The 26,901-nt window shown below is 36.3% G+C and overlaps 2 protein-coding genes across 2 annotated transcripts; one reads left to right on the plus strand and one right to left on the minus strand.

Annotated features, from left to right (window-relative positions):
* Nucleotides 1-222: 222 nt before the first annotated feature.
* LOC123536552 (protein PIF-like) lies at nt 223-13,735 on the minus strand. Its single transcript, XM_045319831.2, has 9 exons — nt 13,588-13,735; nt 13,265-13,349; nt 12,683-12,877; nt 11,647-11,838; nt 8,986-9,138; nt 7,536-7,734; nt 3,666-3,825; nt 2,361-2,531; nt 223-1,858 (listed from the first exon to the last, which is right to left on the minus strand). The coding sequence occupies exons 2-9, from the start codon at nt 13,344-13,346 to the stop codon at nt 1,805-1,807; spliced, it is 1,206 nt and encodes a 401-aa protein (XP_045175766.2). The 5' UTR covers nt 13,347-13,349; nt 13,588-13,735; the 3' UTR covers nt 223-1,804.
* A 1,581-nt stretch (nt 13,736-15,316) lies between these two features.
* LOC123535755 (sushi, von Willebrand factor type A, EGF and pentraxin domain-containing protein 1-like) lies at nt 15,317-26,901 on the plus strand. Its single transcript, XM_053527813.1, has 13 exons — nt 15,317-15,425; nt 15,751-15,850; nt 16,133-16,404; nt 16,757-17,030; nt 17,414-17,587; nt 17,845-20,912; nt 21,028-21,841; nt 22,125-22,325; nt 22,647-22,838; nt 22,976-23,170; nt 23,498-24,009; nt 24,411-24,581; nt 26,220-26,901. Exons 2-13 carry the CDS (start codon nt 15,757-15,759, stop codon nt 26,271-26,273), a joined length of 6,021 nt encoding a protein of 2,006 aa, XP_053383788.1. The 5' UTR covers nt 15,317-15,425; nt 15,751-15,756; the 3' UTR covers nt 26,274-26,901.

Here is a 26,901-nt window from a genome sequence, read left to right on the forward strand (position 1 = left end):
ATATGACCTATATTTGTGTCAGTGTGACATTAAACGCAAGAAAAAAAAAGACGAAAAGTGACCTAGTCATGTATAAAACAGGGGGAGGGGAATACATGTGGTTTGGATATGTATATCAATTATCGAAGAATAATAGAAAATATATACGCTTTCGTAGCTAACAAATACAACACACCTATCCTTATTTTTTCGCAAAATTTGAAAGAAAAAAAACAAAACACATTTGTTATATAAAATACTTTTAATATAACAGCAATACAATTTATTCAAAAGAGATTTAACAAGTATTAAATGATCTATCAAACACACAAATGAGCAATAAGTTAATGATGATAAATGAAAATACACTATAAACATTGTGGTTTTTATGACAAAAAAAATAACACAAATCATACAAAATGACGCGAAAGGGGATGAAATGCTCGTTTACCGAACATGTTTTTCCCGGGGAACTACCAAGACGTAATTATAAAAAAAAAAAATATGATGAATGGATTTTATTGGATAAGCAAAATTTTTCATAATTACACATTTACATAATACATAATAATGGGAACATTCTCGTTGAAAGATACCATTAGATATCGTGATAAAATTTTGGGCATTTATACACACACATGTTAAAGTTGTCGTTGAAAGAAACCAACAGGTTGCTCGAAAGGTTGAGAACTTACACTTGTTTATTTGCCAACTGTCTCGAAATTTTGTGTTTGGACAATTTCAGAATGTTACATTAGCTATAAAAATAATAAGCAAACATCATTTGCAATGTTTTCAGAGTCACGGGATAAACACAGCTATGATGTTCAAAAATGAAAGACATTTGAATACATTTACGTAAAGCAATTCTTTATATACCATGTATTTGTAATGGTCTTAACTAAATGTTACCCGTTTTAATTTATAGATATTAAATTTAAGAAATAAATAGTTCTTTAAATAAAGGATGGTACACGAGTGTCTTTTCATATTAAATTTATTAAATTAATTGAATAAAATAATAAAAAGCGAGGCTTTACCAAGCATTTTATAAATTTTATTCAACTAATTTAATAAATTCAATGTGGAAAGATACAAATGTAATACTGTTTTTATTTAATGTAAGCTTTTCCTGTGGGAACATCCAAATTCTTCTTTCTTTACCTATCATAGACCAAATTATGTTCGTACTCATTTTATGTTTTAATATAGTGCTAGAAACATAAATAAAGTCAGTATCAAAAAATATCTTTCAAAAAGCATTTGAAAATCTCCATAAAATTTCACAAGTGTTGATATGAAGCTTTAAGTAAGCATAATGATATGTGGATGTGTGTTTTTGCGTATAAATGCTATGAACTATGTAAACATTCAGAAAATATTATGACATTGTAAGGTTAATAATAGATTGATGGCTCTCCGACCCGCGAGATGATAAACGGGGTTACCCGAGGGGCCTAAAACAAAAAATTGCCCATTATTTAGTTCCATACCAGTAAAACCTATATATGGTGTTCAGAATTGTGAAAATACAATATATATTAAGTCTAATTCTTCCAATAATTCATAGAAAATCATATAATAAATATCACAATGGGAATCAATTTGCAGGTTCTGTTTAACTTACGAAATGTTATTCAAAACATGTTATCTCGATAAAACGAAATTCTGAAAACACGTCTCACACGCACAGTAAGTAAAATAAAAAAACACTTTTATTATCTAGACCATAATGTTTAACTGTGGAACAGATTGTTTTGAGAATGATGAAGCATTTGCCAGTTTAACTGTAATAAACTGAGTGATCTGTTATGAGTATCTTTCTTTAATAATTTATATTGATGACCGCATCCAAGGGCTTGCATCTGTATATGGATATCTGAAATAGAAGAGTTTATAACGTATGAGAGGTATGGGCATCAAATAAGAGGCAATGATTATAGGGGTCGGGCGTCTTACTTGTGATTTCGAATCCCACTGAAAGTAAACTTTGGCCGTGGCTTCAAAAATCTTTTGCTCAGACTCTTTCAATAATGATTAGTCCATGTTCAAAGCGTTTTCATATGTTGCAAGAACTTTCTACATGATTACTGCGAAGTAAGCAGGTTTCCAATAAAACTTCAGCACTGTACTGTAACACATAGAATAGGTTATATACAGCTTGCTCATTTTTTTGAGAAGGGTAAGACTCTTCACCTATATACGAGTACTAGATGAGGATTGTCGAAATAGTTAAACGCCATGGTTAGCTGCTGTTTGGTCCATTCCATCAAGTAAATTTCTTTTCACATCGCATTACAAATTATTTTAAAACATATATCTAACATTTTATCAAACTTATATCACCAAGTGTCTTTTATATTTCATAAAAATATACGTACATCATCAATCAGTCCAACAAAACCAGCAAGACCAGGTGCTGCTCCAATCTGGTACCCGCAGTTAGTATCTCTAAGTTTGCCTATACACCAGTCATTAAACGCGGCCCCGCAAACTCGTCCAGTAAGTTTGTAATCGTCCTTAATATATATCACCTCTTTCCACGGCTTGTTCTACAAATATATATATCAGGTTTGGAATTTTATATTTATGGTATGGCATTTTATATACCAGGTACTGAATTGTATATAGTAGACATGGAATTTATAAATCAGGTATGGAATTTCATACATTAGGCATGGAATTTTATAGATCGGGTATGGAGTTTTATAAATCAGGTACTGAATTGTATATAATAGACATGGAATTTTATAAACGAAATGTTAGGTATTGAATCGTATATATTAGACATGGAATTTTATAAATCTGGTATAGTATTTTGTATATCAGGTATGGAATTTTATACATTAAGCATGGAATTTTATAAATCAGGTATAGTATTTTGTATATCAGGTTTGGAATTTTATATATTAGGCATGGAATTTTATAAATCAGATAAAGCTTTTTGTATATCAGGTATGGAATTTTATATATTAGACATGGAATTTTATAAATCAGGTAAAGCATTTTGTAAATCAGGTATGAAATTTTATGTATTAGCACGGACTGTTAAATATCAGGTATGGAATTTGGAGGAAATGCAGTGGTCCTAATCACTTGTAGTTAGAATCCACAAGGTGTGAATTGATAAAAGTGAAAATAAATCTTACTACAGACAAAAATATAGTTTCATTTTATTAATTAGATATCCCGAAAATTTCGAATATACTTTAAGCTTTGAATATGACAATAAACAATGATCTTCTCTTGTTCACAACCGGACAAAATTGGAATTGTACTTTAATAGATAGATAGATAGATCAAACAATAAACAAACATGTATGAATTAATAAAGCCATGTCAATCAACATTATATGTTAAGGATAACACAAAAAAGAGTTAAAATAAACTCTTATTTCCATTGTGGTCCTTAAGATATAGTATTGTATGACATAGGAAGAATAATTTATCACAGTAAAAAACTAATCACAGCAAATGCCCGAAGATAAGTTTGTATAAAAATCCTATGCTTAAAAATGATTGACTAGTATAAAAAATGATTGACTAGTAAAAAAAACACAATGCAAAAATCTATCTATAATGCAATCTAATTAAAAGTCATATTAAGCTTAATAACAGATGTCACATTATTTTGTGAATTTGCTGAATATAAGTAATTAAATATGTTATACATTTATATTTCTTACCACGATAGGTAGTGGAAATTGCCTTGATATGTTCGCCTCTGCTCCAAGAAGGATTTTGTTTTGTAACTTTGCTATTACGACCGACGGTTCTTTTCCACAATGACCGTTAGTGACCAAGCCTTGAAGACCGCGAACAAATCTTCGTCGTCTTTTGTCCTCCCTGTTGGTAACAAAAGTAAAAGTGAATACTAGTAACGAGACGTGGAATTAAAATGCACCGTGTAAATGAAAGACACCGGTCTGTTAAGCAAGCAAATTAAGCCAGAAATTAGAAACTTGCCAAGTTGGAAATTACACCCAACTTTGAATAGAAGTAGTTGTGCTCGAGAGGTAGATTTACATGGAGAGAGATTAGGATATGCAACACTGTGAATCAGTGAAATCGTCGAGTCGAGTTTCATTATGAACTGTTTTAGCAATGTTCGCCTGGTAACGCTACAAAATGCGATGAGATGAGCTCAGTAATAAATTCTTTTATATAAACTCAATTGTTCCGAAGACACTTCACGCCAACCATACGAAAGTCATAACTTGTGACTTCATTTGCCATATTTGTTGCCTTTATGTCACGGTACAGGACTTGAATATTAAAACGGGGAGAAAATGTGTAGGTGGCCGGATAGCACACTCGGTAGAATCGGTGTACTATCTGATTGCATTTCTGCAATCTGCATGTATTTTAGCCTCGTGTGCTTCCGTTTGGATTGTCTTGTATATATACACATCTTACGGTATATGCCTACATAGGTGGAAAGTAAAATGATTACAGTAATTGTAAAAGCTTGTTAAGGGCACAAGACATCGCAATTATAGAATGAGCAATTTATTCTCCATGGCACGTGATCTCTTCTGTCTGATAAAAAGGACCACGGAGGACTGAACGTTTTGGTAATAAGTGTCAGTGGTAACGGCAAAAAATATTAATATGATATTATTTGTTCATATTAGGAAAATAACATTTCTTTCTTTGTCTAGACATTTTGGGTTTTATTAACAACGTGCAGTAGATAACCAAATATAATGACAGCAATGATGTGGTTTACACAGTGACATTTTTGTTACGACTGTTTTTGCTCTGTGCTATATTGTAGAAATCATGCGTCCTGGGGGACTCAGAGGCCGGGTGGTTAAAGCTACTTGCCCCTCATCGCTGTGGATTTGAAACTTCGCTTTGGGTATAGAATTGTTCTGAGGGAAGCCATGAAGCTGGCTTACGTAATGACGGTGATTCAACCCAGACCCAGCTTCTCGCCCATGTCTAACATAATGCACGAAGAGGTACTTTTGGTTTCACTCCGCGATAAATGATGGGAGGTCGCCTGTGTCGGTGTGACATAAAAACCGAACAAAAACAACTTCACGTTACGTTATTGTATGTAAATTTGTATCTAGGAACTTTAAAGTTTAAACACTTGTTTTCTCTGATAATCTGACATGTACTCTACAAGTTCCATAACTCTTCCTAGTTTTCTTTATTAAACTATTACCCCTTTTTGAATTTTTTGTGAAGTTTTTGTTTGAAAGTCGGTATCATAGTAACTATATGTTGAAATTAACTGAATACGGCAAGTACAGAAAATGCAGACCAGAAGAACCACCGTGAATATTTTCTAAAGACATCCAACTCCTTTTAAGCTCTTATTGTTTTTCAAATACGAAACAATTGCAACTATTATCCGGAAAAAAATGGAATGCAAGATCTGCACGCCTTTCTTAAATGAATTATTTACAGATTATCTCCAATTAAGTAAAAAAAATAACTGGTCAAATAATACGCTGTATTAACAGAAGAGAAAGCGAAAACATAACGTCAGTTGCGTAGATTTACACTTATTGAATGGCTTGCCAGCAGTTCGGACTACTGCCAGAGGTCCGAAGGAACGAGAAGTAATAGTTCCGACTACTGCCAGAGGTCCGAAGGAACGAGAAGTAACAGTTCTGACTACTGCCAGAGGTCCGAAGGAACGAGAAGTAACAGTTCTGACTACTGCCAGAGGTCCGAAGGAACGAGAAGTAGTAGTTCTGACTACTGCCAGAGGTCCGAAGGAACGAGAAGTAACAGTTCTGACTACTGCCAGAGGTCCGAAGGAACGAGAAGTAACAGCTCTGACTACTGCCAGAGGTCCGAAGGAACGAGAAGTAACAATTTTGACTACTGGTCATCAAGCTATTTAAATAAGTGCTATATTACAACGGGAATAAATCTCCATGTTTTTCCTTCCAAATTATTGTTTAACTTAATTTTAACTTAATTTATATACATAGGCATGTAGTAATTTGTGATCTATCTTTGCTTAGGCCATACCAAATTGATTAACAGTTCTTCGGAAAATTTTCAAAAGAAATGGGAGCGAGCGAGCGAAATTTTTTTTCTTTTTTTTTTTTTCTCAATTTTGATTTTTTTCAGAGGCGGGTAGCTTTTACATGGAGCGAGCGGGTATTTTTTTTTTTTTTTTTTTTGCTGTTATGATTATACATGAAGTTAACATTTCTTTAAGAATAACACAGAACTTAAACATTTACAGTGTGACTAAGACAGTAGATAGCTGACCTGTATGTTTTAAAGACTACATGAATGGTTTTGCAAATGAATTCTTGCTAAAACTCACTGAATCACTTTGTTTTTATTTTGTATTTATAATTACTGAGGGATGAGTGTCTTATTTTTAATTTTGATTGTTCTACATTAATCTGAAGGCGTGCCCATTTAACGGCAGAGGATGAGGAATATTTAAGACAAAACTGGCACCCAAGTGGAATAACATATCTTCTGAAACCCAGTTAGATGGCTTCGACACATGAGCAACTTTGTGCCCCTAGTGAAACTCCAAACGGTAGAGGTGAGGGGAAAGTAATAAATCACTTGACCAATGAGACCAAACGGAGTTGGGCACACATATGCTTCGACATTGCTCGAATCCATTGGAATAATTTCTTAATAGATAAGCTTTGCTTAAGTTTTTGTGGTAGAGGTTCATTTCAGTCAAAAATAATAACAGACGGACAAAAAATGATCCCAATATGGCCACTTTTTAAAAGTGTTATTTGTTATGCTTTGATTGACCAAGACATTTTGAGTTGGGAAGGTCTGTTTTTTTAGATTCTTTCTTTCAACCAATTCACAGCCAATTAATATACAAACAGGGAAAATTGGATCAGTCAGGATCTGTGAACAAACTTTTTTTTTCAAGAAAGCACTGGCTTTGGCTCTAGATCTAAAATATTTAACTAAACAACTGATAACAAATGGTTTGAAAACTTTATCTGAACAATATTTCTATGTTTAATCCAAATATTTTCAATTTGAATCCCCGTGGCCGTGCACCAGTGCACGTCTTACAAGTCGGGCTTTGTTCTTTTCACTGTATAATTTGAACAATCGTAGAACGTGCCTACTTCATCACCTACCGGCACATCGAAGGCCATGTGTGGCACTAGCACAGACACTCCAGATTTAAAACAAATGATGAACAACACCATAATTCCTGACTTTTTGAATTTGTGTCATCAGCTACATGTATTACGAACGCATGGATTCCGATCAATATCACTTTGACGCATTAAAACAGCGATAAAACCTGTTTACCGTTATCATTCCGGACCGCGTAATCAGAAAAAAATAATTTCGGCGATTTTTATGTACGTACGGGCGGGTGATTTTTTTTTCTTTTTCTCGGGAATGAAATCATTGATGCGGTAGTTCCGACGAACGACAAATCAATTTGGTATGGCCTTAGCGGTGGCAGATACTGTAGACATAAACACATTTAAAAAGTACAGAAATGAAAAAAGTCACAAACATCTTGGCAACCTGTCAATTCATAGAGCAATCTAAAACATATTTTGACAGAAAAAAAATGAATATCTTACCTGAATCTCATCTTGATGATAAGTACACCTTCGTCGTTTTTACTTGGCCTCAATCGGTCTATAACCAGACGAGAATTTCCCCGGAAGTAGGCGGCGCCACGATACACGCTTACACCTTCTGAGTAAATTCTATAGTTGTTTCCGGAAATGTCTTTAATCTGGTCTCTGTCAAAAGTTAATTTAACATCCGGTTTGCATCCTAAAAATATACATGGAAATGCATTTTAAACCTTCTACATTTGAAAGAGTTTGAAACCTCATAGAGCTCGTTTTTGGATTGGTACAAGCTGTATCCCTCTATCGGTAACGCTGGAAACCAGACACATTCAAGAGCTTGTTTGTCGAATTATTCTGGTTTCTTTGAAAAAAAAAATCGTTTATATTCTTTTATTGTTTTATATTCTTTTAGGTAATTTCCAGCTGAATTACTTAAAGGTCTCAGTATATGTCATGTTGTAGAATTGCTACATATTTGGTCTCTTTGGTCAACACTGACATATTCTTCAGGTCAGACAACTCTATTGTCATCTGTGAGTTCTTGTTAGGTCTTGTTTTCTTGTTATTTACGCCAGATAAGACAAGAACTATCCGTAAACTAATGTATGATTCCCGAAGATAGCCTTGGCACAGGATGTGTGCCGCCAATATTGTTGTATAATTGTGCGTGAATAAACGATAAGCGGATGCAAGGATGTTTCTCTGTGATTATGTTAGTGTAATGCATTTATCTGGGTATGATTTTATTTCAAAGGGCCATGCATATTGTTTATTGTGACAATGATAACTTTTGCTAGGTCCCTTGGAAACTGTACATGATTTACCAAGATAATCAAATACATCAGATTTACACTTGTATGCTTGTGCGTGTACTTGTAAATATGTATTTGCACATGTTTATGTAAGTACAAACTATTATTTTCTTACACGCATTCTAATTTACCTAAACGTATATATTTATATCAAACGTGCATGTGTAATATTTAGGTACACGCACATATATATACAGGCTTGTGCACTAGTATTTTCAAGCAGACGCGCCAGTATATATTTCCACGTATAATTATACAACTGTACGCGTATTTTCTGCAAGTAAACGTATATATAGGCGTGCACCTACTTTTTTTTCTTGTGCGCTTATAAAAAGATATATATGGACGTAAATGTTTACGCGTATACTAAGTATTTTAAAATGTTTAAAATTCGACCAAAACAGTACCCCCATTGGAAAGTGCTGTGTGGCCGTACATCGTCTCGCTCCAAACGGTTCAAACTCGTGTATGATTTGCAAGAGCAAACCAAAGCCGCGGCCTCAAGTCTTTTGCCGATATACACAACTACCTTATGCCGAAAGAAGCAGACATCTAGCACGATCCATGATTAGTTTAAAGACCTTATATAAGATCGATTTAATAATGATACATTTAAACTAATATTTTCAATTAATATTTACTTCTGCCAGGTACAATAATGCCTTTAAGGGAGCAGTCGCAGTCGGTCGGATCGTAGGCGGCTCCACTAGGACAGTTTTCTCTCTCCCAGATACCGTTGTCTGTGTACTGTTCGAACTTGGTCGGTGCTCCAGATACCGGTTTCCTGTTGCAACCTGTTGAAATATATTATAATATCAAGAATTTAATATTCTGCTACAGTGGTGTTCAGATTGTTGGGAATTTATGTTTGAAATATGTTGTAATATCATAGCGTTACATTAAATTCACTGTGAATTATTTTTGTCGTAAATAGTGATTCGCAACTGATTTCCGTGTATGAAAAATATAAGAACAGCCATTTGACAACGCATCTACTCATTTGCAAGGAACAATTACCACATGGTATGGGAGTACGTATATTTTTCTCTCTTCTTTAATAAAGAAACGGGACATTTCTTTCCTAAACCATTCCATCATTTGCCGGAAACCAGTCTTGGCAAATTATACAAAGTAAATGACGGAGTTTTCAGAGCATTGACGGTCGAAAATCAATCACTGATATGAGAAAATGCGCTGATTGCCGAGAAATTTCTATAAAAAGCAAATGATTGCGGTGAGTTTTCACACGAACTTAAAGCTACTCGGATGCGTAATGGAGTAATTTTTTTGATTTTTTGATATATACATAACTTAACATAACAAGTATTCTCTTATATGGAAAATTTAATAAAAAGAATTTGAAACAATACACTTAATGACTTTTTAAAACTTTTTTTCGTAATTACTATAACTAATTCCTTTTGTTATTTCGCACCTCGAGGAATGTTTCTTTAACATTTCTGTCGTTGATTCAGCACGGAAGAGAATAAATGTAATGTCAAGACTTTGATTCTGCTTATCGTATTCAGTCAGAGTAAAAAAGTAATATTAAAATTAAAAGGCGGTATATTTCATGTCTATGAATGTAAACAGTATGCCAAAAATACCGCGAAACTGGCGGATTTTAATCAAAATGATTTGCGATTGTTTTACATGAATTCTGTAAGCGAGTCGCTTTAACTGTTTTCTTGGTAATTTCTTTCCGACTGCAGAACGGACTAGAGAATTTAAAATGAAATGGTTTAAGACAAAGGCGATAAAGCTATTTCAACAAACACTTAATGAAGATAAACTATGACTAGACAATCAGTAATTCTGATTACAGAGAAACGACAAAGGTAACTCGTGAATGAACAAACTGGTAATTCATTCAACTGTGTGACTAAGTAGATATATTATGCAGCCGGCAAACTTAAGGTAGACAAAGGTACCTATCCGTGCCTGCCGAGATAATATTTGGAGAGGATTCTTGGTACTTTTGCTAAGTGAACTACATTCTTGATATTTTATCAAAAGATTTATTTTTGTTGAGTTAAATGTCCTGCCAACATAGTTATAGATCATATGGCGACGTTCAAGCTGATGACGGTGGAGTTAGACCCAAAGTTCCCCACCGGCCATTATATCAGACACGAGCGAGCACCTGCACTGACTAATGATAGATAAAGGGAGATCATTGTGTAAAGACTTTTTGTTTTGGTGGGAAAGGATTGTGAATATTGTTGCTAATCACTATATTGCAGAATATTTGATACAGTTAATTTCGTATATTTCTCCATTACATCGGACCACCTCACAAGAGGGAGACTTTTCAAAAATATTTATTGAACATGCCCTTTCCTAGTTATTCCGAGCCACTTAACATGTCAATGACAGATTTCTACATTTTGATGCTTCAACATTTTAACTTATGAAAATCCCAAAGAAAAATTCTAAGGGTTTGTATCAATGAACAACCCAAGCTTTCACCCTCAGACTTTCACCCTCAGAAACAACCAGACACTTTCTCGTTGAACCTAGACTTGAGATCATTTGCACTAGCTCTCCAAACTACGACTTTTTTTGGAGAAAGTTCTTTTATAAAATTAAAAATTAACAACATGTATATAATTGCTTTTTCATACAAAAATGGTTTTACAATTAGGAAGTGGTTACTATTTCCATTAAAAATGTAATATATCATCCCAGTGATTTAAATTAAGCAAATGAGCCGCGCCATGAGAAAACCAACATAGTGGCTTTGCGACCAGCATGGCTCCAGAACAGCCTGCGCATCCGCGCAGTCTGGTCAGGATCCATGCTGTTCGCTTTCAAAGTCTATTGGAATTTGAGAAACTGTTAGCGAACAGCATGGATCCTGAACAGACTGCGCGGATGCGCAGGCTGGTCTGGATCCATGCTGGTCGCAAAGCCACTATGTTGGTTTTCTCATGGCGCGGCTCAAATTATGTTCCAGAATTTTCAATTATGCATATTCCTATTTTAATGTGAATAAAACTATTTTTAATTGATTCCTTTTCAACAGCCATATGGTTTGTCACTACATGCATAAATTTTTGAAACGCGAAATAGCTGCGAGTGCAAATTTTCCAAACGCTCGGGTCATTGAGAAGGCTCGAAATTTTGAGAAAAGGGTATCATGGCACTAAATCACTAACTTGACAAAGAATGAGTACCGACAATGTTCAAAAATAATTATTTCGTTTATTTAGATAATGTTTTTCGTATCTGTATTCATCTGATAAATAACTCATATCCTAAGGGCAATTTAACACTCTTAATTAATGACAAATTTTATTTACCTGGTAACCGATCTTTTAGCGGACACATATCTTTACAAGATGGGTTTGGGATACAGCCACGGACTGGATGGAACCCTTCTCCTTCTGGGCAACATTGGCCGTATGGTATGCCGTTCACACATTGCCAGTATGCGTTACATTTGTTTGGATCTGAATGTTTGTAAAACAGCGTTCCTGGGATTTTACATTTGTCTGCAAACAAAAGATTTATATAATGAATAATGCTGAATGTATAAAACTTAAAAATATAAATAAGGAAGTCTTGTTTAAATCCAAATTTAAGTTAGTGACTAATTCAAGTATAGTTTACAGTGGTAACACTACTCGAAATTTATGATTTTAAGATTTTGCAAACAAGAATTTACATGCAAATGTCGAAAATGGCTGAAAATTAAAATGGAAAATACCCGCTCGACACACATTTTTGTCAACAAATTCAAAACATCTAGAGATATTCCGAACATTTAAAAAGTTCGTGTTTGCACTATTGGAGATATTTAGAAAGAAGAATCAATATTTTTGCTTTACAACTAAAGAAAAATTAGGGGGAAAACGTTATTAGGGGATAGAAGGATCAAACTGTAATACCAAAATTGTAAAAGAGTTAGAAACACCAGTTTCTGCAAAAAGTGATGTCAACACAAATAATCATATGTATACATGGTTAAAGAATCCATAATTTATATGGGAGCAGTGGTGTAGTAATAAAGGTGTCGGCTGTTAAAAACGGTTCGAGCACCACTGGCGTCACGGCATTGTCTGACACGAGTACTAAATTTTCAAGAAAGCGGAATCGAGACTGTGGCAAGTAAGCTTGAAGAATCCATCACAATCGAGGAATAACAAATTAGTTTTTAACCTATCCAAGAAATTAATGATATAACGATGCAAATAATTAAGTTACTTTTAAAGGAAGACTGGCAAAACCTAGATAATAACCATTTATATATAATTTACAAATTATAAATTTCTTTTTTTCAATGAATTTTCTAAAGGCCGCAATAAAATTAACACTTTTACGGGAAAAATTTCTTACCAAATTTGCAGTTTACATATTTGGCGGGTAAACAACGTAATTTAGATTGGTCCCAGAATTCTCCAAAATCGCAGGTCCGGTAGACTGGTTCCACTCGTCTCCTTGGGTAGTAGAAGCATTGAACGAATTGTGAGCAGTCAAAAGGATGAGGATTAAATCCAACGCCATACCTTATCTTGGCTTTGTCGCATACACCTAAACACAAAACCGGAACGAAAACGTTAATTGACATTGATATAAATTGTAACAGTTTCATCAGGCAAACATTACCAGCAATTATACATACGGTCATATTTGCAGGTATTTACTTTTATGGGATACAATACTGCAAGTTACGAATATAATCACCAGCGACATGTTAAAATGACAAGGTAACAGTTTATACAGAAAAAAAAACAAACATTCTAAATGTTAATCTAGATCGTGGGCACTAAATGTTTGATACTTTCGCCATTTTCTGTATTAAATGGAATCAAAATTAAAAAAAATAATAAATAAATAATGAGACGATCGATTTAAAGAGATAATACATAAATATCGATTTGATATGATATATGATAATATGGAAAAAAATCAACTTACTTGGAACTTTCTTCTTACGCTGACCTTGTGAAAGGACTGTCTGCAGAGTCAGCACGGTAATCACGAGCAAAATTAACCTCATCACCTGAAATATACCGGTCATTCGTATAATAAATAAATAAATAGAACTTCTGTGCGTAGAAATACTCTTATTTAATAAATTAATTAATTAATTAATTAACTAATTTTCTGTACGTTGAAATACTATTTAAAATGTTCAACATAATTTATGAAATATGAATGTACTGTTTGATATAATACTGTATTTTCTGTTAGTTTATATAGTAAAAATATTATTTCAAATAAAATATAAATTAACATACGCTGTCTGTTTAAAATCCCAAAACAATATCACAAATATTAAAAGACAGGACTGGTTGACAACTTTGAATATGTTAACAAAACTACCATTGCTATCAACTTTAAAATGTTTATATATCACCAGGCTCGTTCGTCAAAGCCTGAAATCATCCAGTCGTAAAACGATGATGTAAGAACATTTTTCAAAAAGTTTTAATGATTATTGTGTTGCGTCAACTAAAGCCGAACCGTTCAATCATTTCATTTGCATAACAAAAAACAGCGCGCGGAAATAAATTTGCATAATTAATTGCTTTTAATAGACGGAGATTGCGGTTAATAAACCGTCAACAGTTCTCATTAACAAATGAAAACCATTATATTTTTTGAATTGTTCGTATTTTAGCTGCGGTCAAATATTGTACATGTTAGCGCATGCGTATATGCGGGGGAATGGTAACATGACAGGAGAAGAAAAACAATTATTATATTGTAGTATGGAAAAAACACAGAGTAGTGTCTATATGTCATGTATTTCACCGCTTCCGCTCATGCTATCTTAGGGCTGGGGATTGGACCCTACACCATGCTTCGTCTAACACTCTCACGTGCAATGTACACGTAATATAGAAACACTGTAGTCAGTAACTTATTAAATGCATACAAAATAAGTTTATGTGTATGTAAGAGAACAGAGGTCAATTTCATTTCATGCTTGGAAACAGCGAAGCGTGTTGCAACAGTCTTCTTGTAGTTTTTGCTCGAATGACGGACTTCTTTATTTGAGGATGAAATAAAACTTTAATAAGGCCGAACAACAGACATAGCTGACCAGTTACTGACCATAATATAGAGAGAAGCCAGAAACACGTGTAGACATGCTTTATGCAAATGAACTTAAATATCAATATATCCAGACCTTATGCATTTACAGCTGACGCTGTGTTTGTTACTACACCAAACAGTTGACGAAAAACGAAAAATAAAGGACTCCCTGTATATAGAAACTGATAAAGACGCGCTACTTGAAAAATACAGAAAAAGCCAGTGATCTATTAGTGAAAATATGAAAGGCCATAAAAATTTAACTTTATGCTGTTGCATGTTGCAGACTGCACCACAATTTAGGGAGAACTTGCACAATAAGTATCATGTCTTGCAAAAAATAAGGAGAACTAATTTTAATTTTTGCGCATATAATAATCCGATACAACGTGCGCATGTGAATAGCTTATCTATTTTCAAACCAATCATTTATCAACAAGGCTGTAAAATAACAAACATTCTGTTTACATTTAAGTACAACATTTATTTTATTATTCTGTTCCATATAAACTGCCCAAGTTGTTTTCAAAACCCGATAGAAAGTCGATTTCTGTACATCATTTAGAAAAGTCCTGAGTATACAAATGTATGATGTACATAGTATGGTATGCATGTGTACCGACTGTCATATTCGGTATATTAGTAAACGTTATATTTAGAATCACTGATATATTAATTTCCGCGTTAATAAAAAGACAAAAATCTTCAACTGCAATTTCTTACACAATTAATGATACGGTAGACCAAAACTGGCATGTAAAAATGCATGTTCATTCATTGTCAATACAGTAAGGTTTTGACGCGTTCAGTCAGCCGTGCGTCGAAGCTTTTACGTCATAAAACCATGTAACGTTAAAATGTACGCAAAACCATGTTCACATTATCGAAATTGAATTATAATTGGCTGACCAGATCATTGTGGTTCTAGTATAAATATAAGGTTTAGAAAGTTATGATTAGATACAAAATTTATTTCAGTACGTAAACATACAAGTTGGTGTTTGTATATTGCCATCGTGAAAACTGATTTACTCTGGTATGTTTATCTGATGTATATATTTCAAACGTTTTTTTTTTCTCTTACTATGAATATAATTTCATTTATAACTTTTAATATTTCTCTATTCTGTTAATTCGGAAATCAATGTATTTTGAATATAAGCATTATTCTTGCGCATTATTGGATGTAAAATTTTCTGTTTAAAAAAAAATACATGTATATATTGATTATATTCTATACAGCCTCTTCTTAAAGGACCATAAAATCAACTTGCAGCTAAACCGATAAAAGAGAATTTCATTTAAAAGTATTTTGAAATATTATAACACTAGTTTCTTTAGATCTAACACTATTCTTACAGATTGTTATGGTTCGGAAGCAAGATGTATTTCTCACGTGCATGTTTATATTGCACGTGAGTCTCGGTGCACACACTCCAGCAGCGAAGGTGAATCCGGCAGGTAATAAAATCTTTGGTACATAAAATTGTGTTTAATATTTATAGTTCAATGTAAGTCGTTTGTTTATATAATAATGTTATTTTTCAGAATATGAAAAATAAATCATTATTTACATATTTAACTGAGAGAACAAATTAAATTACAGCTCTCGTAAATCTATACGTCTTTAATAACAAGAAACAATAACGTTTCGTCTTTTATCGTTTAGTAATAATTAAATTGATTCTTAATTGTAAAAATGAATGTTCAATTATTTGTTAAAGATATATGTTATTATTTCAGAATGTCGATCTTTGATGGACTTGTATCTTGTTGTTGACGGCTCTGACAGTATTTCCTACCCAGACTTTAATCTCTTAAAGAGGGCCATAGAGAACTTGATACCAGAGATAGACCTCGGACATGACAAAGCCCGGATAGGCATGCTAGTGTACAGCTCGGACGTGCCAGACCAAAGTAAACATGTATTCTCTTACGACCGTAACTACCTCATCAATGCTGCTCGAACGTTGCAGCACCCGCGTGAGGGCACTAAAACATGGCTTGGTATTAAGGTACGGTTTAGTCCTACGCATCTTTAATTGGTCTTTCTATATTACATGTAGTAAACTTGTATTAAAGCTGTTATTAAAATTTATACAGGACGCATTATGAAACACAAACTGATTCTTTAACAACGGTTTTTCAAAATTGCAGTATTTTTTCTTCTAATAGCCTTTATATTGCATGTTTCAGTACATGAATATAGAGGTACTTCTTTTCAGCTGAATGTTGATGAGCAAAGAAATACTAATAAAATAGTTAACATTGGAAGCTGAAGGAAATAAATGTATGCATAAAATATGACAAAATATGATTTATCCTTTCGGAAAAGGTACACTTTCTTATATAAATATTCTTTTGCAGCATATGCAGAAAACGTTCAAGAAACACGGCCGTGATGGCGTCCCGTGGGTATGTGTTGTAATCACCGACGGTATCAGTAAGAACAGGACAGCCACTATAGAGGAAGCCGACAAAGCGGCCAAGATGGGCATTAGCATGTTTGCCGTCGGCATCGGCCACAAGATCGCTATCGAAGAGCTGGAAGAAATAGCATCCACTACGAATCAAGTTATGGCAATAAAAGATTTCAGTGAACTCCAGTATATGCTACAAACTATGATGTTTAGGATTTGTCGTAAGTATACTATATATGAAGACAAGTTGAATTTAGTTATACTCCCTATCAAGTTAAATATAGAAGACCAGCAACTCTGAATACGCTTATTAGTGTTTTATAGTTTCTTATACTCGAATGCTCGCAGGTTAGTTTTTTCAATAGATTGACTTGTACTCTGTCATACTGCTGCAAGACAAATGAGGTATACAGGTTTTATTATAAATAAAGCGGCACGTGTATCATTTTTTTGCGTAATACAAATCATTCATTATTTTTCATTTTACCACAAGTAGCTTTTAAAATTGAATCGTTTGTATAAACGTTGTCCGAGTTACACAAATAAACGAATCTTTGTTTAATTTAACGCATTTTAAAAAATCATTTTCCAATCATTTATACAGCTTGCCCGGTTCCACCAACCTTACCTCTTGCCAAGTGTAACGACGGACCACGTGCAATTGGGAGCGTGCGCACGTACCAATGTGCGCATGGATATCTGCAACGAGGAAACCCAGACATCACGTGTCAAGGTGACTTCACGTGGACAGACCTGTCAGCCGATTTTGAGTGTGTCCGTAAGTACATATATTTTTGCATTTTTTACTGTTACAAAAGAAAACCAACCTTTGTTTAACTTTTAAAGTCGCTGTCAATGAATTTTTGCTTTTATGAGTACGACAGTTTGTCATTAATGATTGTATGTTTTAATACTCCGATATTCTGTAAACATATATTGAAATAAGTTATCACAGAAAACATTGTTAATGAACTATTAATATCAAATGCAATTAAAAGCTCTTATGTTATCAAAATTAATTTCTGTCAATTTTAGCCTGTGGTGTGAACACACCAGTAGTTAAGTATGGTACATGCAGTGGTGGAGACAACACAATTGGAACTGTCCGGACTTACAGCTGTAACAAAGGCTACCGTCCGATGGGAGATCCTACTACTAAGTGTATGAAGGATGCCACATGGAGTATACCTTCTTTTGAATGTGTTCCTTGCGGAAGCACACCTGCAATTGTAAATGGTATATGTGGGTCGGGAAAGTTTACAATTGGAGCTCACAGAACACTTTCATGTAAACCAGGATATCGCGCCATTGGAAAAGCAGAAATCGTTTGCCTTGATGACCCGACCTGGGACCGTCCTCAGTGGAGTGTACCTGACTTCAAATGTGTTCCATGCGGGAATACACCAGCCATTACTCATGGTATATGTGGTGACGGTGACTTTATGATTGGAGCCCATAGAACACTTTCATGTAAACCAGGATATCGCGCCATTGGTAAAGCAGACATCGTATGCCTTGATGACCCGACATGGGACCGTCCTCAGTGGAGTGTACCTGACTTTCAATGTGTCCCTTGTGGAAATACACCCTCCATTACTCATGGTATATGTGGTGACGGTGATTTCATGATCGGTTCTCACCGAACACTTTCGTGTAAGCCCGGATATCGCGCCTTTGGTAAAGCAGACATCGTATGCCTTGATGACCCGACCTGGGACCGTCCTCAGTGGAGTGTACCTGACTTCCAATGTGTTCCTTGCGGAAATACACCAGCCATTACTCATGGTATATGTGGTGACGGTGACTTCATGATTGGAGCCCACAGAACACTTTCATGTAAACCTGGATATCGTGCCATTGGTAAAGCAGACATCGTATGTCTTGATAACCCGACCTGGGACCGTCCTCAGTGGAGTGTACCCGACTTTCAGTGTGTGCCCTGCGGAAATACACCAGCCATTACTCATGGTATATGTGGTGACGGTGACTTCATGATTGGAGCCCACAGAACACTTTCATGTAAACCTGGATATCGCGCCATTGGTAAAGCAGACATCGTATGCCTTGATGACCCGACCTGGGACCGTCCTCAGTGGAGTGTACCTGACTTCCAATGTGTTCCCTGCGGAAATACACCAGCCATTACTCACGGTATATGTGGTGACGGTGACTTTATGATTGGAGCCCATAGAACACTTTCATGTAAACCAGGATATCGCGCCATTGGAAAAGCAGAAATCGTTTGCCTTGATGACCCGACCTGGGACCGTCCTCAGTGGAGTGTACCTGACTTCCAATGTGTTCCATGCGGGAATACACCAGCCATTACTCACGGTATATGTAGTGACGGTGCTTTCGTGATCGGTGCTCACCGAACACTTTCGTGTAAACCTGGATATCGCGCCATTGGTAAAGCAGACATCGTATGTCTTGATGACCCGACCTGGGACCGTCCTCAGTGGAGTGTACCTGATTTCCAATGTGTCCCTTGTGGAAATACACCAGTCATTACTCATGGTATATGTGGTGACGGTGATTTCATGATCGGTTCTCACCGAACACTTTCGTGTAAGCCCGGATATCGCGCCATTGGTATAGCAGACATCGTATGCCTTGATGACCCGACATGGGACCGTCCTCAGTGGAGTGTACCTGACTTCCAATGTGTCCCTTGTGGAAATACACCAGCTATTACTCACGGTATATGTGGTGACGGTGATTTCATGATCGGTTCTCACCGAACACTTTCGTGTAAGCCCGGATATCGCGCCATTGGTATAGCAGACATCGTATGCCTTGATGACCCGACCTGGGACCGTCCTCAGTGGAGCGTACCTGACTTCCAATGTGTTCCCTGCGGAAATACACCAGCCATTACTCATGGTATTTGTGGTGACGGTGATTTCATGATCGGTTCTCACCGAACACTTTCGTGTAAGCCCGGATATCGCGCCATTGGTATAGCAGACATCGTATGCCTTGATGACCCGACCTGGGACCGTCCTCAGTGGAGTGTACCTGACTTCCAATGTGTTCCCTGCGGAAATACACCCTCAATTACTCATGGTATATGTGGTGACGGTGATTTCATGATCGGTTCTCACCGAACACTTTCGTGTAAGCCCGGATATCGCGCCATTGGTAAAGCAGACATCGTATGCCTTGATGACCCGACATGGGACCGTCCTCAGTGGAGTGTACCTGACTTCCAATGTGTTCCTTGCGGAAATACACCAGCCATTACTCATGGTATATGTGGTGACGGTGATTTCATGATTGGAGCCCACAGAACACTTTCATGTAAACCTGGATATCGCGCCATTGGTAAAGCAGACATCGTATGCCTTGATGACCCGACCTGGGACCGTCCTCAGTGGAGTGTACCTGACTTCCAATGTGTTCCCTGCGGAAATACACCCTCAATTACTCATGGTATATGTGGTGACGGTGATTTCATGATCGGTTCTCACCGAACACTTTCGTGTAAGCCCGGATATCGCGCCATTGGTAAAGCAGACATCGTATGCCTTGATGACCCGACCTGGGACCGTCCTCAGTGGAGTGTACCTGACTTCCAATGTGTTCCCTGCGGAAATACACCCTCAATTACTCATGGTATATGTGGTGACGGTGATTTCATGATCGGTTCTCACCGAACACTTTCGTGTAAGCCCGGATATCGCGCCATTGGTATAGCAGACATCGTATGCCTTGATGACCCGACCTGGGACCGTCCTCAGTGGAGTGTACCTGACTTCCAATGTGTTCCTTGCGGAAATACACCAGCCATTACTCATGGTATATGTGGTGACGGTGATTTCATGATTGGAGCCCACAGAACACTTTCGTGTAAGCCCGGATATCGCGCCATTGGTAAAGCAGACATCGTATGCCTTGATGACCCGACCTGGGACCGTCCTCAGTGGAGTGTACCTGACTTCCAGTGTGTCCCTTGTGGAAATACACCAGCCATTACTCACGGTATATGTGGTGACGGTGATTTCATGATCGGTTCTCACCGAACACTTTCGTGTAAGCCCGGATATCGCGCCATTGGTAAGCAGACATCGTATGCCTTGATGACCCGACTGGGACCGTCCTCAGTGGAGTGTACCTGACTTCCAATGTGTTCCCTGCGGAAATACACCAGCATTACTCATGGTATATGTGGTGACGGTGATTCCATGATTTGGAGCCCAGAACACACTTTCGTGTTAGCCGGATAGCTCCCGCCATTGGTATAGCAGACATCGTATGCCTTTGATGAGCCGACTGGACCGTCCTCAGTGGAGTGTACCTGACTTCCAATGTGTTCCTTGCGGAAATACACCAGACATTACTCACGGTATATGTGGTGACGGTGAGTTCATGATTGGAGCCCACAGAACACTTTCGTGTAAGCCTGGATATCGCGCCATTGGTAAAGCAGACATCGTATGCCTTGACGACCCGACCTGGGACCGTCCTCAGTGGAGTGTACCTGACTTCCAGTGTGTCCCTTGTGGAAATACACCAGCCATTACTCACGGTATATGTGGTGACGGTGATTTCATGATCGGTTCTCACCGAACACTTTCGTGTAAGCCCGGATATCGCGCTATTGGTAAAGCAGACATCGTATGCCTTGATGACCCGACCTGGGACCGTCCTCAGTGGAGTGTACCTGACTTCCAATGTGTTCCTTGCGGAAATACACCAGACATTACTCATGGTATATGTGGTGACGGTGAGTTCATGATCGGTTCTCACCGAACACTTTCATGTAAACCTGGATATCGCGCCATTGGTAAAGCAGACATCGTATGCCTTGATGACCCGACATGGGACCGTCCTCAGTGGAGTGTACCTGACTTCCAATGTGTTCCCTGCGGAGATACACCTGTCGTTGACCATGCCACGTGTAATGACGGTGACAATCTTTTAGGCTCACGGCGAACGTACACTTGTGAAAACGGTTATGTTCTGGAAGGCACCCCTGCCATAACGTGTCAAGATAACGCCTCATGGTCCATTCCTCAGTTTAGATGTAAAGGTACGTATGGAATTATTATATTAAAATTATCAGATTTTCAAAGCGATCGCTGCTTGAACTTCTGAAAGATAAAGGGTATTTTAAAACTCAAAATGAAGAATAACGTTCATGTCGCCATCGTTTCTTATTCCGTTAACATAAGGAAAAGTAAGAATTGAAGCACTGAATAAGATAAAGGGTATAACAAAGACGAAAAAACGGATACGAATAATAAAACAGATGTCGCGGATGTTTTCGTTTGTTTGCAACAGTATTGTTTAATATACATCTTTTCTGTTGCTAGATTGCGGCGATCCACCTGTAGTTGCAAACGCTTATACCGGCATTGGACCAAGTACTGTAGGTACTGAGAGGGTATACTATTGTGAAAGTGGGTTCAAGATGGCTGGTCGTGGTAAGGTCATGTGCAAACGGAATGGCAAATGGCAAAAACCAAACTTTTCCTGTGAAGGAACGATAACCACGCCTCCTTCAAAAGACCCAAGTGAGTAAACCAGAAAAAAATTTATACGATACTATCTTCGCAGGACACTATACAGAAATGGTCTAGAACTTCTGTAGCAATAAATACATCGCAAAAAAGAAATAGTTCAAATATTATAGCTTATTGCAACTACAATTTTACATAAACAAAATGATGATAAGCGGCCATATAAACTTTTGTATGTATCGTTTATCCTAAGTGTATTCGTTTTTCATACAAAAAAAAATATTTCAAGAATGACTGTTATTTGGAATAATTGGACATTAATTTCGTTTATCCGTACAGTGACACGGCAACTTACCGACAGTTTCTTTATTTCAGATGTATGTGACGGTTGCAGATATATGAATGGCGTGGGATATAACAACCATCCATATGACTGTAACCAGTTTGTGCAGTGTTTTAAAGGCAGGAAAGGTTTGGAACCCATCTACCGGAAGTGTCCATTTGGTTTGTTCTGGGATCAGACTGTCCTCACGTGCAGGCCTTCAGATGAAGTGAACTGCCCCCACGGTATGATGATAATGATAGCTTTGATAAATTTATAATTATTACAAAGTTTTTCTTACGTTGAAATAAAGGAAAAATGTCTATTTGATACATAGATAGTAAAATTGTGTATTGAAATAAGGAATTATCATCTATTACAGATCGTTGTAAGGACCCGTTTGTTCACTCGTATAAACATAACGATCCAAACAAATGCTGCGCCTACTGGAAGTGTCAACACGGACGATCCTTTGGTGAATGTTGCGGAGACGGTTCCTCATATAGTCCCTCGAAACAACGGTGCGTTCCCGACTACGAATGCAAGGCTACTTGTCCATTCCAGGATGAAATCCCAGGTAATACCGGTATTTTGAAACATTAGTTTTGTCTTCCTGTGATTCACACGGTTTCACTGGGAATAAAAGTGCTTCTGTTTGATATATCGCAAACTCAATGGTTAATGATAATCTGTTACGACAATGACTTGGCAGACATGACATGCTCCAAGCACGACACCACACTGGATTTTTTTCTAATCTGGTATAAAAACGTCACAAACAAGCTTTTCACTTGTGTTTCCAAGGTCTATTTACATATTAATTTGATAATTTAAAGCAATTACATCTCCTTATTGCTCAGTTTAGCATGGAGTTTTGTCAACATTATTTGTTCTTTTTTGTCAGCGTGTGACAAGCAACCAGCTAAGAAAGACACACAGTTCAAGCAATATATCGGAAACGGTCACTGGACGACAATGGATTGCGCTCCTGGCACTGCCTTCAACCCAGTCGATTGCAAATGTTCATTATTCATTATGTCCGTGCCAGGAGAGAAACGACGACAAGTGTGCAAGCCTGAAATTTATCTTCCATTCAGCAATGGTTTCCAAGACCGATCGGGAAAAAATGTTTACATCAAGCCAGAAAATGTCACCATCCATAGAGGCGCTGCCTACTTCAATGGAAACTCCCGTATATTGATTAACCGTTTCGCTAATACGGAATTTGCCGGAAATCTCGTGATCAAATTCCGGTACAACGAGTTCCGACAAGGAAGTTACTTTAACGAATTGCAAGCCCTGGTTACCAATGGTGATTGCGGGTCCGATCCTTCGATTGTTATAGCCAAGATGCCTGGACATGTTCTTCTCGGGGCAAAGGCACGTGCATCGACAAGTTTTGCACTACCAACACTGGTAAGATAGCGTTTCCTTTTTTATGAAATTTGAACAAAAAAGAAGCAATTTTTATGGTCATTGAACAATAACAGGAAACATGAAAACAAAATTAAAAATATGAAATACATGCTTTTTTAGAGTTCAACTTCATTGCGCGTTTTCTTGTATTTTGCGTTAGCGAATTCAGCCCAAACTGTATGATAATCTATTATTCTGATTTTTTTTTTTATAAAACGAAATGTCATATATATATATATATACGGCTTGTTTAATAGAATAGTGAGAAAATATATGATCAAGCCAGTTGCTTTGTAGGAAGTGCATGTAAATTTACTGATTCCAGATAGGGGCACAACATTGGTTTTAGCATCAAATCTTTAAACATTTTAAAAAATATATATTTTGATCTCTTTTTACAGGATAAAGAATGGAAAGAGGTTATATATATTCATAATACAAAGAATTTGGAGGGTAGAGTGTGTGGTGCCTCCAAAGCCAAATGGTCGTACGGCCATATAAAAGGAAATCATTGCGCAATGCAAATAGGCTATGGCAGCGGGCTACAATCGTATGTCGGTCTGATTGATGATGTAAGTGTGATCTTTCTTAGTGCGCTTATATAATGGAAATAAACAATAATAGAATTATTGGATTGTGCTTAAGTCAATATTTTTGACAAGCTGCGCAATGTCACATAATCTATGTAACAGACACGTCTATTGATAAATACGCACTAGTATAGCTAAAGTTTTCCAACATTCAGTCATTATGGTTATATATAAATTTTGTGTGCTTGACCTTAATTTGAATGTCAGTACCAACTGTCCGGGGACTGCAAGTTTTGGAACTTACCATTAACAGCACGTTATCTATTCAAATTACCAACGCATATTTTCCCCAAGATTACCACGTGTCATTTCTAAAAATTACAATTTGTGATGTTTCCAAAAAAAGACGATTTTGAGTAATGTCCCATTGTGATAATAATTAACTTCTCAAAATTACAGTATGCAGTTTCTTAAAATTATTTTATGAATTTTGTCAGAGTTATGCAACAATATGTCTAAACAAGAGCACCGCCTTGCGGGTGCTGACGCTCATCTGATTTTTTTTGTGTAATAGAAATATTGTCCTACCCATGATTTTCTAAGTCTAAAAAGGGCCATCATTCTTGCAAAAAGCAGGTTAGAGTTATGTTTCTTGATGTTCAGTGTCCACTTATGATGGTGAAAAACTGTTGCAAGTTTTAAAGCAATAGCTTTGATAGTTTATGAGAAAAGTTGACTTAAACATAATACTCAACCAAGAAAATTATTTTCTAAGTCCAAAAAGGGCAATAATTATTGCAAAAAGCAGGATGTAGTTATGTTGCTTGCTGTACAGGGTCAGCTTATGATGGTCAACAAGTGTTGCAAGTTTCAAAGCAATAGCTTTGATAGTTTAAGAGAAAAAGTTGACCTAAACATAAAACTTAACCAAGAAATCTGATATTTTCTAAGTCCAAAAGGGGCCATAAATCTTGCAAAAAGCAGGATGGAGTTATGTTTCTTGCTGTACAGGGTCAACTTATGATGGTGAACAAGTGTTGCAAGTTTTAAAGCAATAGCTTTGATAGTTCAGGATAAAAGCTGACCTAAACATAAAACTTAACCAAGAAAACTGATTTTTTAAGTCCAAAAGGGGCAATAAATCTTGCAAAAAACAAGATGGAGTTATGTTTCTTGATGTACAGGGTCTGCTTATGATGGTGAACAAGTATTCCAAGTTTCAAAGCAATAGCTTTGATAGTTTAGGAGAAAAGTTGACCTAAACATAAAACTTAACCAAGAAATCTGATATTTTCTAAGTACAAAAGGGGCCATAAATCTTGCAAAAAGCAAGATGGAGTTATGTTTCTTGCTATACAGGGTCAGCTTATGATGGTGAACAAGTATTCCAAGTTTCAAAGCAATAGCTTTGATAGTTTAGGAGAAAAGGTGACCTAAACATAAAACTTAACCAGGCAACGCCGACGCAGACGCCGACGCCGACGCCGACGCCGACAACCGCTCAAGTGATGACAATAACTCATCATTTTTTTTCAAAAAATCAGATGAGCTAAAAATGCCAATGTAATTTCTCAAAATTAAAACATGTAATTTGTAATTTTTCCCTATTACTGTTATCAGTAATTGAACTACATCTTATAGTTATTACTTTATGTAATGTTTACATTTATTCTATTTCAGTTTTACGTTTACCAGTGCCGTCCAAGAGCTGGATTACTGAACATTAACTACTGAAACGGAATTCTCAACGATACACCACTGTGATACAGCGTCACGCGTCTGAAATCTCCATTCATATATTTATAAACGTCTCATCTTCATTATCCAAAACCCAAAGCCGAATGCTCGTCCTGAAAGGACTTCCATAAAGCATTTGTCAACGTGTAGTGCCATTTGTTTTGTTATGTGTATCTTATATGTGAGAGAGTATTTCATTGAATATATATGATCATGTGTTTATAATTATTATATAATGTGTTTTTGATTCTGTTGAATGTTTAATATATATAGTGAGAGCCGTCACGTTAAAAGGGGCCATGTAAAATTTCAAATGTGATGCGTCAAGTAAAAACGGGACTGTATAGATTTTTGGTAATTTCTTAGCAATAGAATATCTTTTGCTGTTCGTCTGCGAAAGAAAAATTACCTAATTAGTAACTTTAACATGACGGATACTATAAGCTTTAGACTGTATATATATTCGTATGTAGGTCTGTTGTTTTTCATTCATCTAATTTATTTTTATATCCATTATACATGATGTTGATGCTTATACGGTATAAAATTTCAAATGTTTACATTTCAGTCATTTCGTTTTAATTGATTGTTGATCTAAATTATAAACAATAAATTATAGAAAAAA

The sequence above is a fragment of the Mercenaria mercenaria genome, chromosome 17 (genome assembly GCF_021730395.1).
Source record: "Mercenaria mercenaria strain notata chromosome 17, MADL_Memer_1, whole genome shotgun sequence".
NCBI classification, from domain to species: domain Eukaryota; kingdom Metazoa; phylum Mollusca; class Bivalvia; order Venerida; family Veneridae; genus Mercenaria; species Mercenaria mercenaria.

What these genes read in the sequence shown, in the direction of transcription:
- LOC123536552 (XM_045319831.2), bottom strand. Translation starts at nt 13,346, where the DNA reads ATGAGGTTAATTTTGCTCGTGATTACCGTGCTGACTCTGCAGACAGTC. An exon ending in GCTAAAAGATCGGTTACCAG is followed by an intron (nt 9,139 to 11,646) that starts GTAAATAAAATT and finishes ATATTTCAACAG; the next exon opens with GTTGCAACAGGAAACCGGTA. An exon ending in ATCATCAAGATGAGATTCAG is followed by an intron (nt 3,826 to 7,535) that starts GTAAGATATTCA and finishes TGTTACCAACAG; the next exon opens with GGAGGACAAAAGACGACGAA.
- LOC123535755 (XM_053527813.1), top strand. Translation starts at nt 15,757, where the DNA reads ATGGTTCGGAAGCAAGATGTATTTCTCACGTGCATGTTTATATTGCAC. An exon ending in TCCTCAGTTTAGATGTAAAG is followed by an intron (nt 21,842 to 22,124) that starts GTACGTATGGAA and finishes TTCTGTTGCTAG; the next exon opens with ATTGCGGCGATCCACCTGTA. An exon ending in TGAAGTGAACTGCCCCCACG is followed by an intron (nt 22,839 to 22,975) that starts GTATGATGATAA and finishes CATCTATTACAG; the next exon opens with ATCGTTGTAAGGACCCGTTT.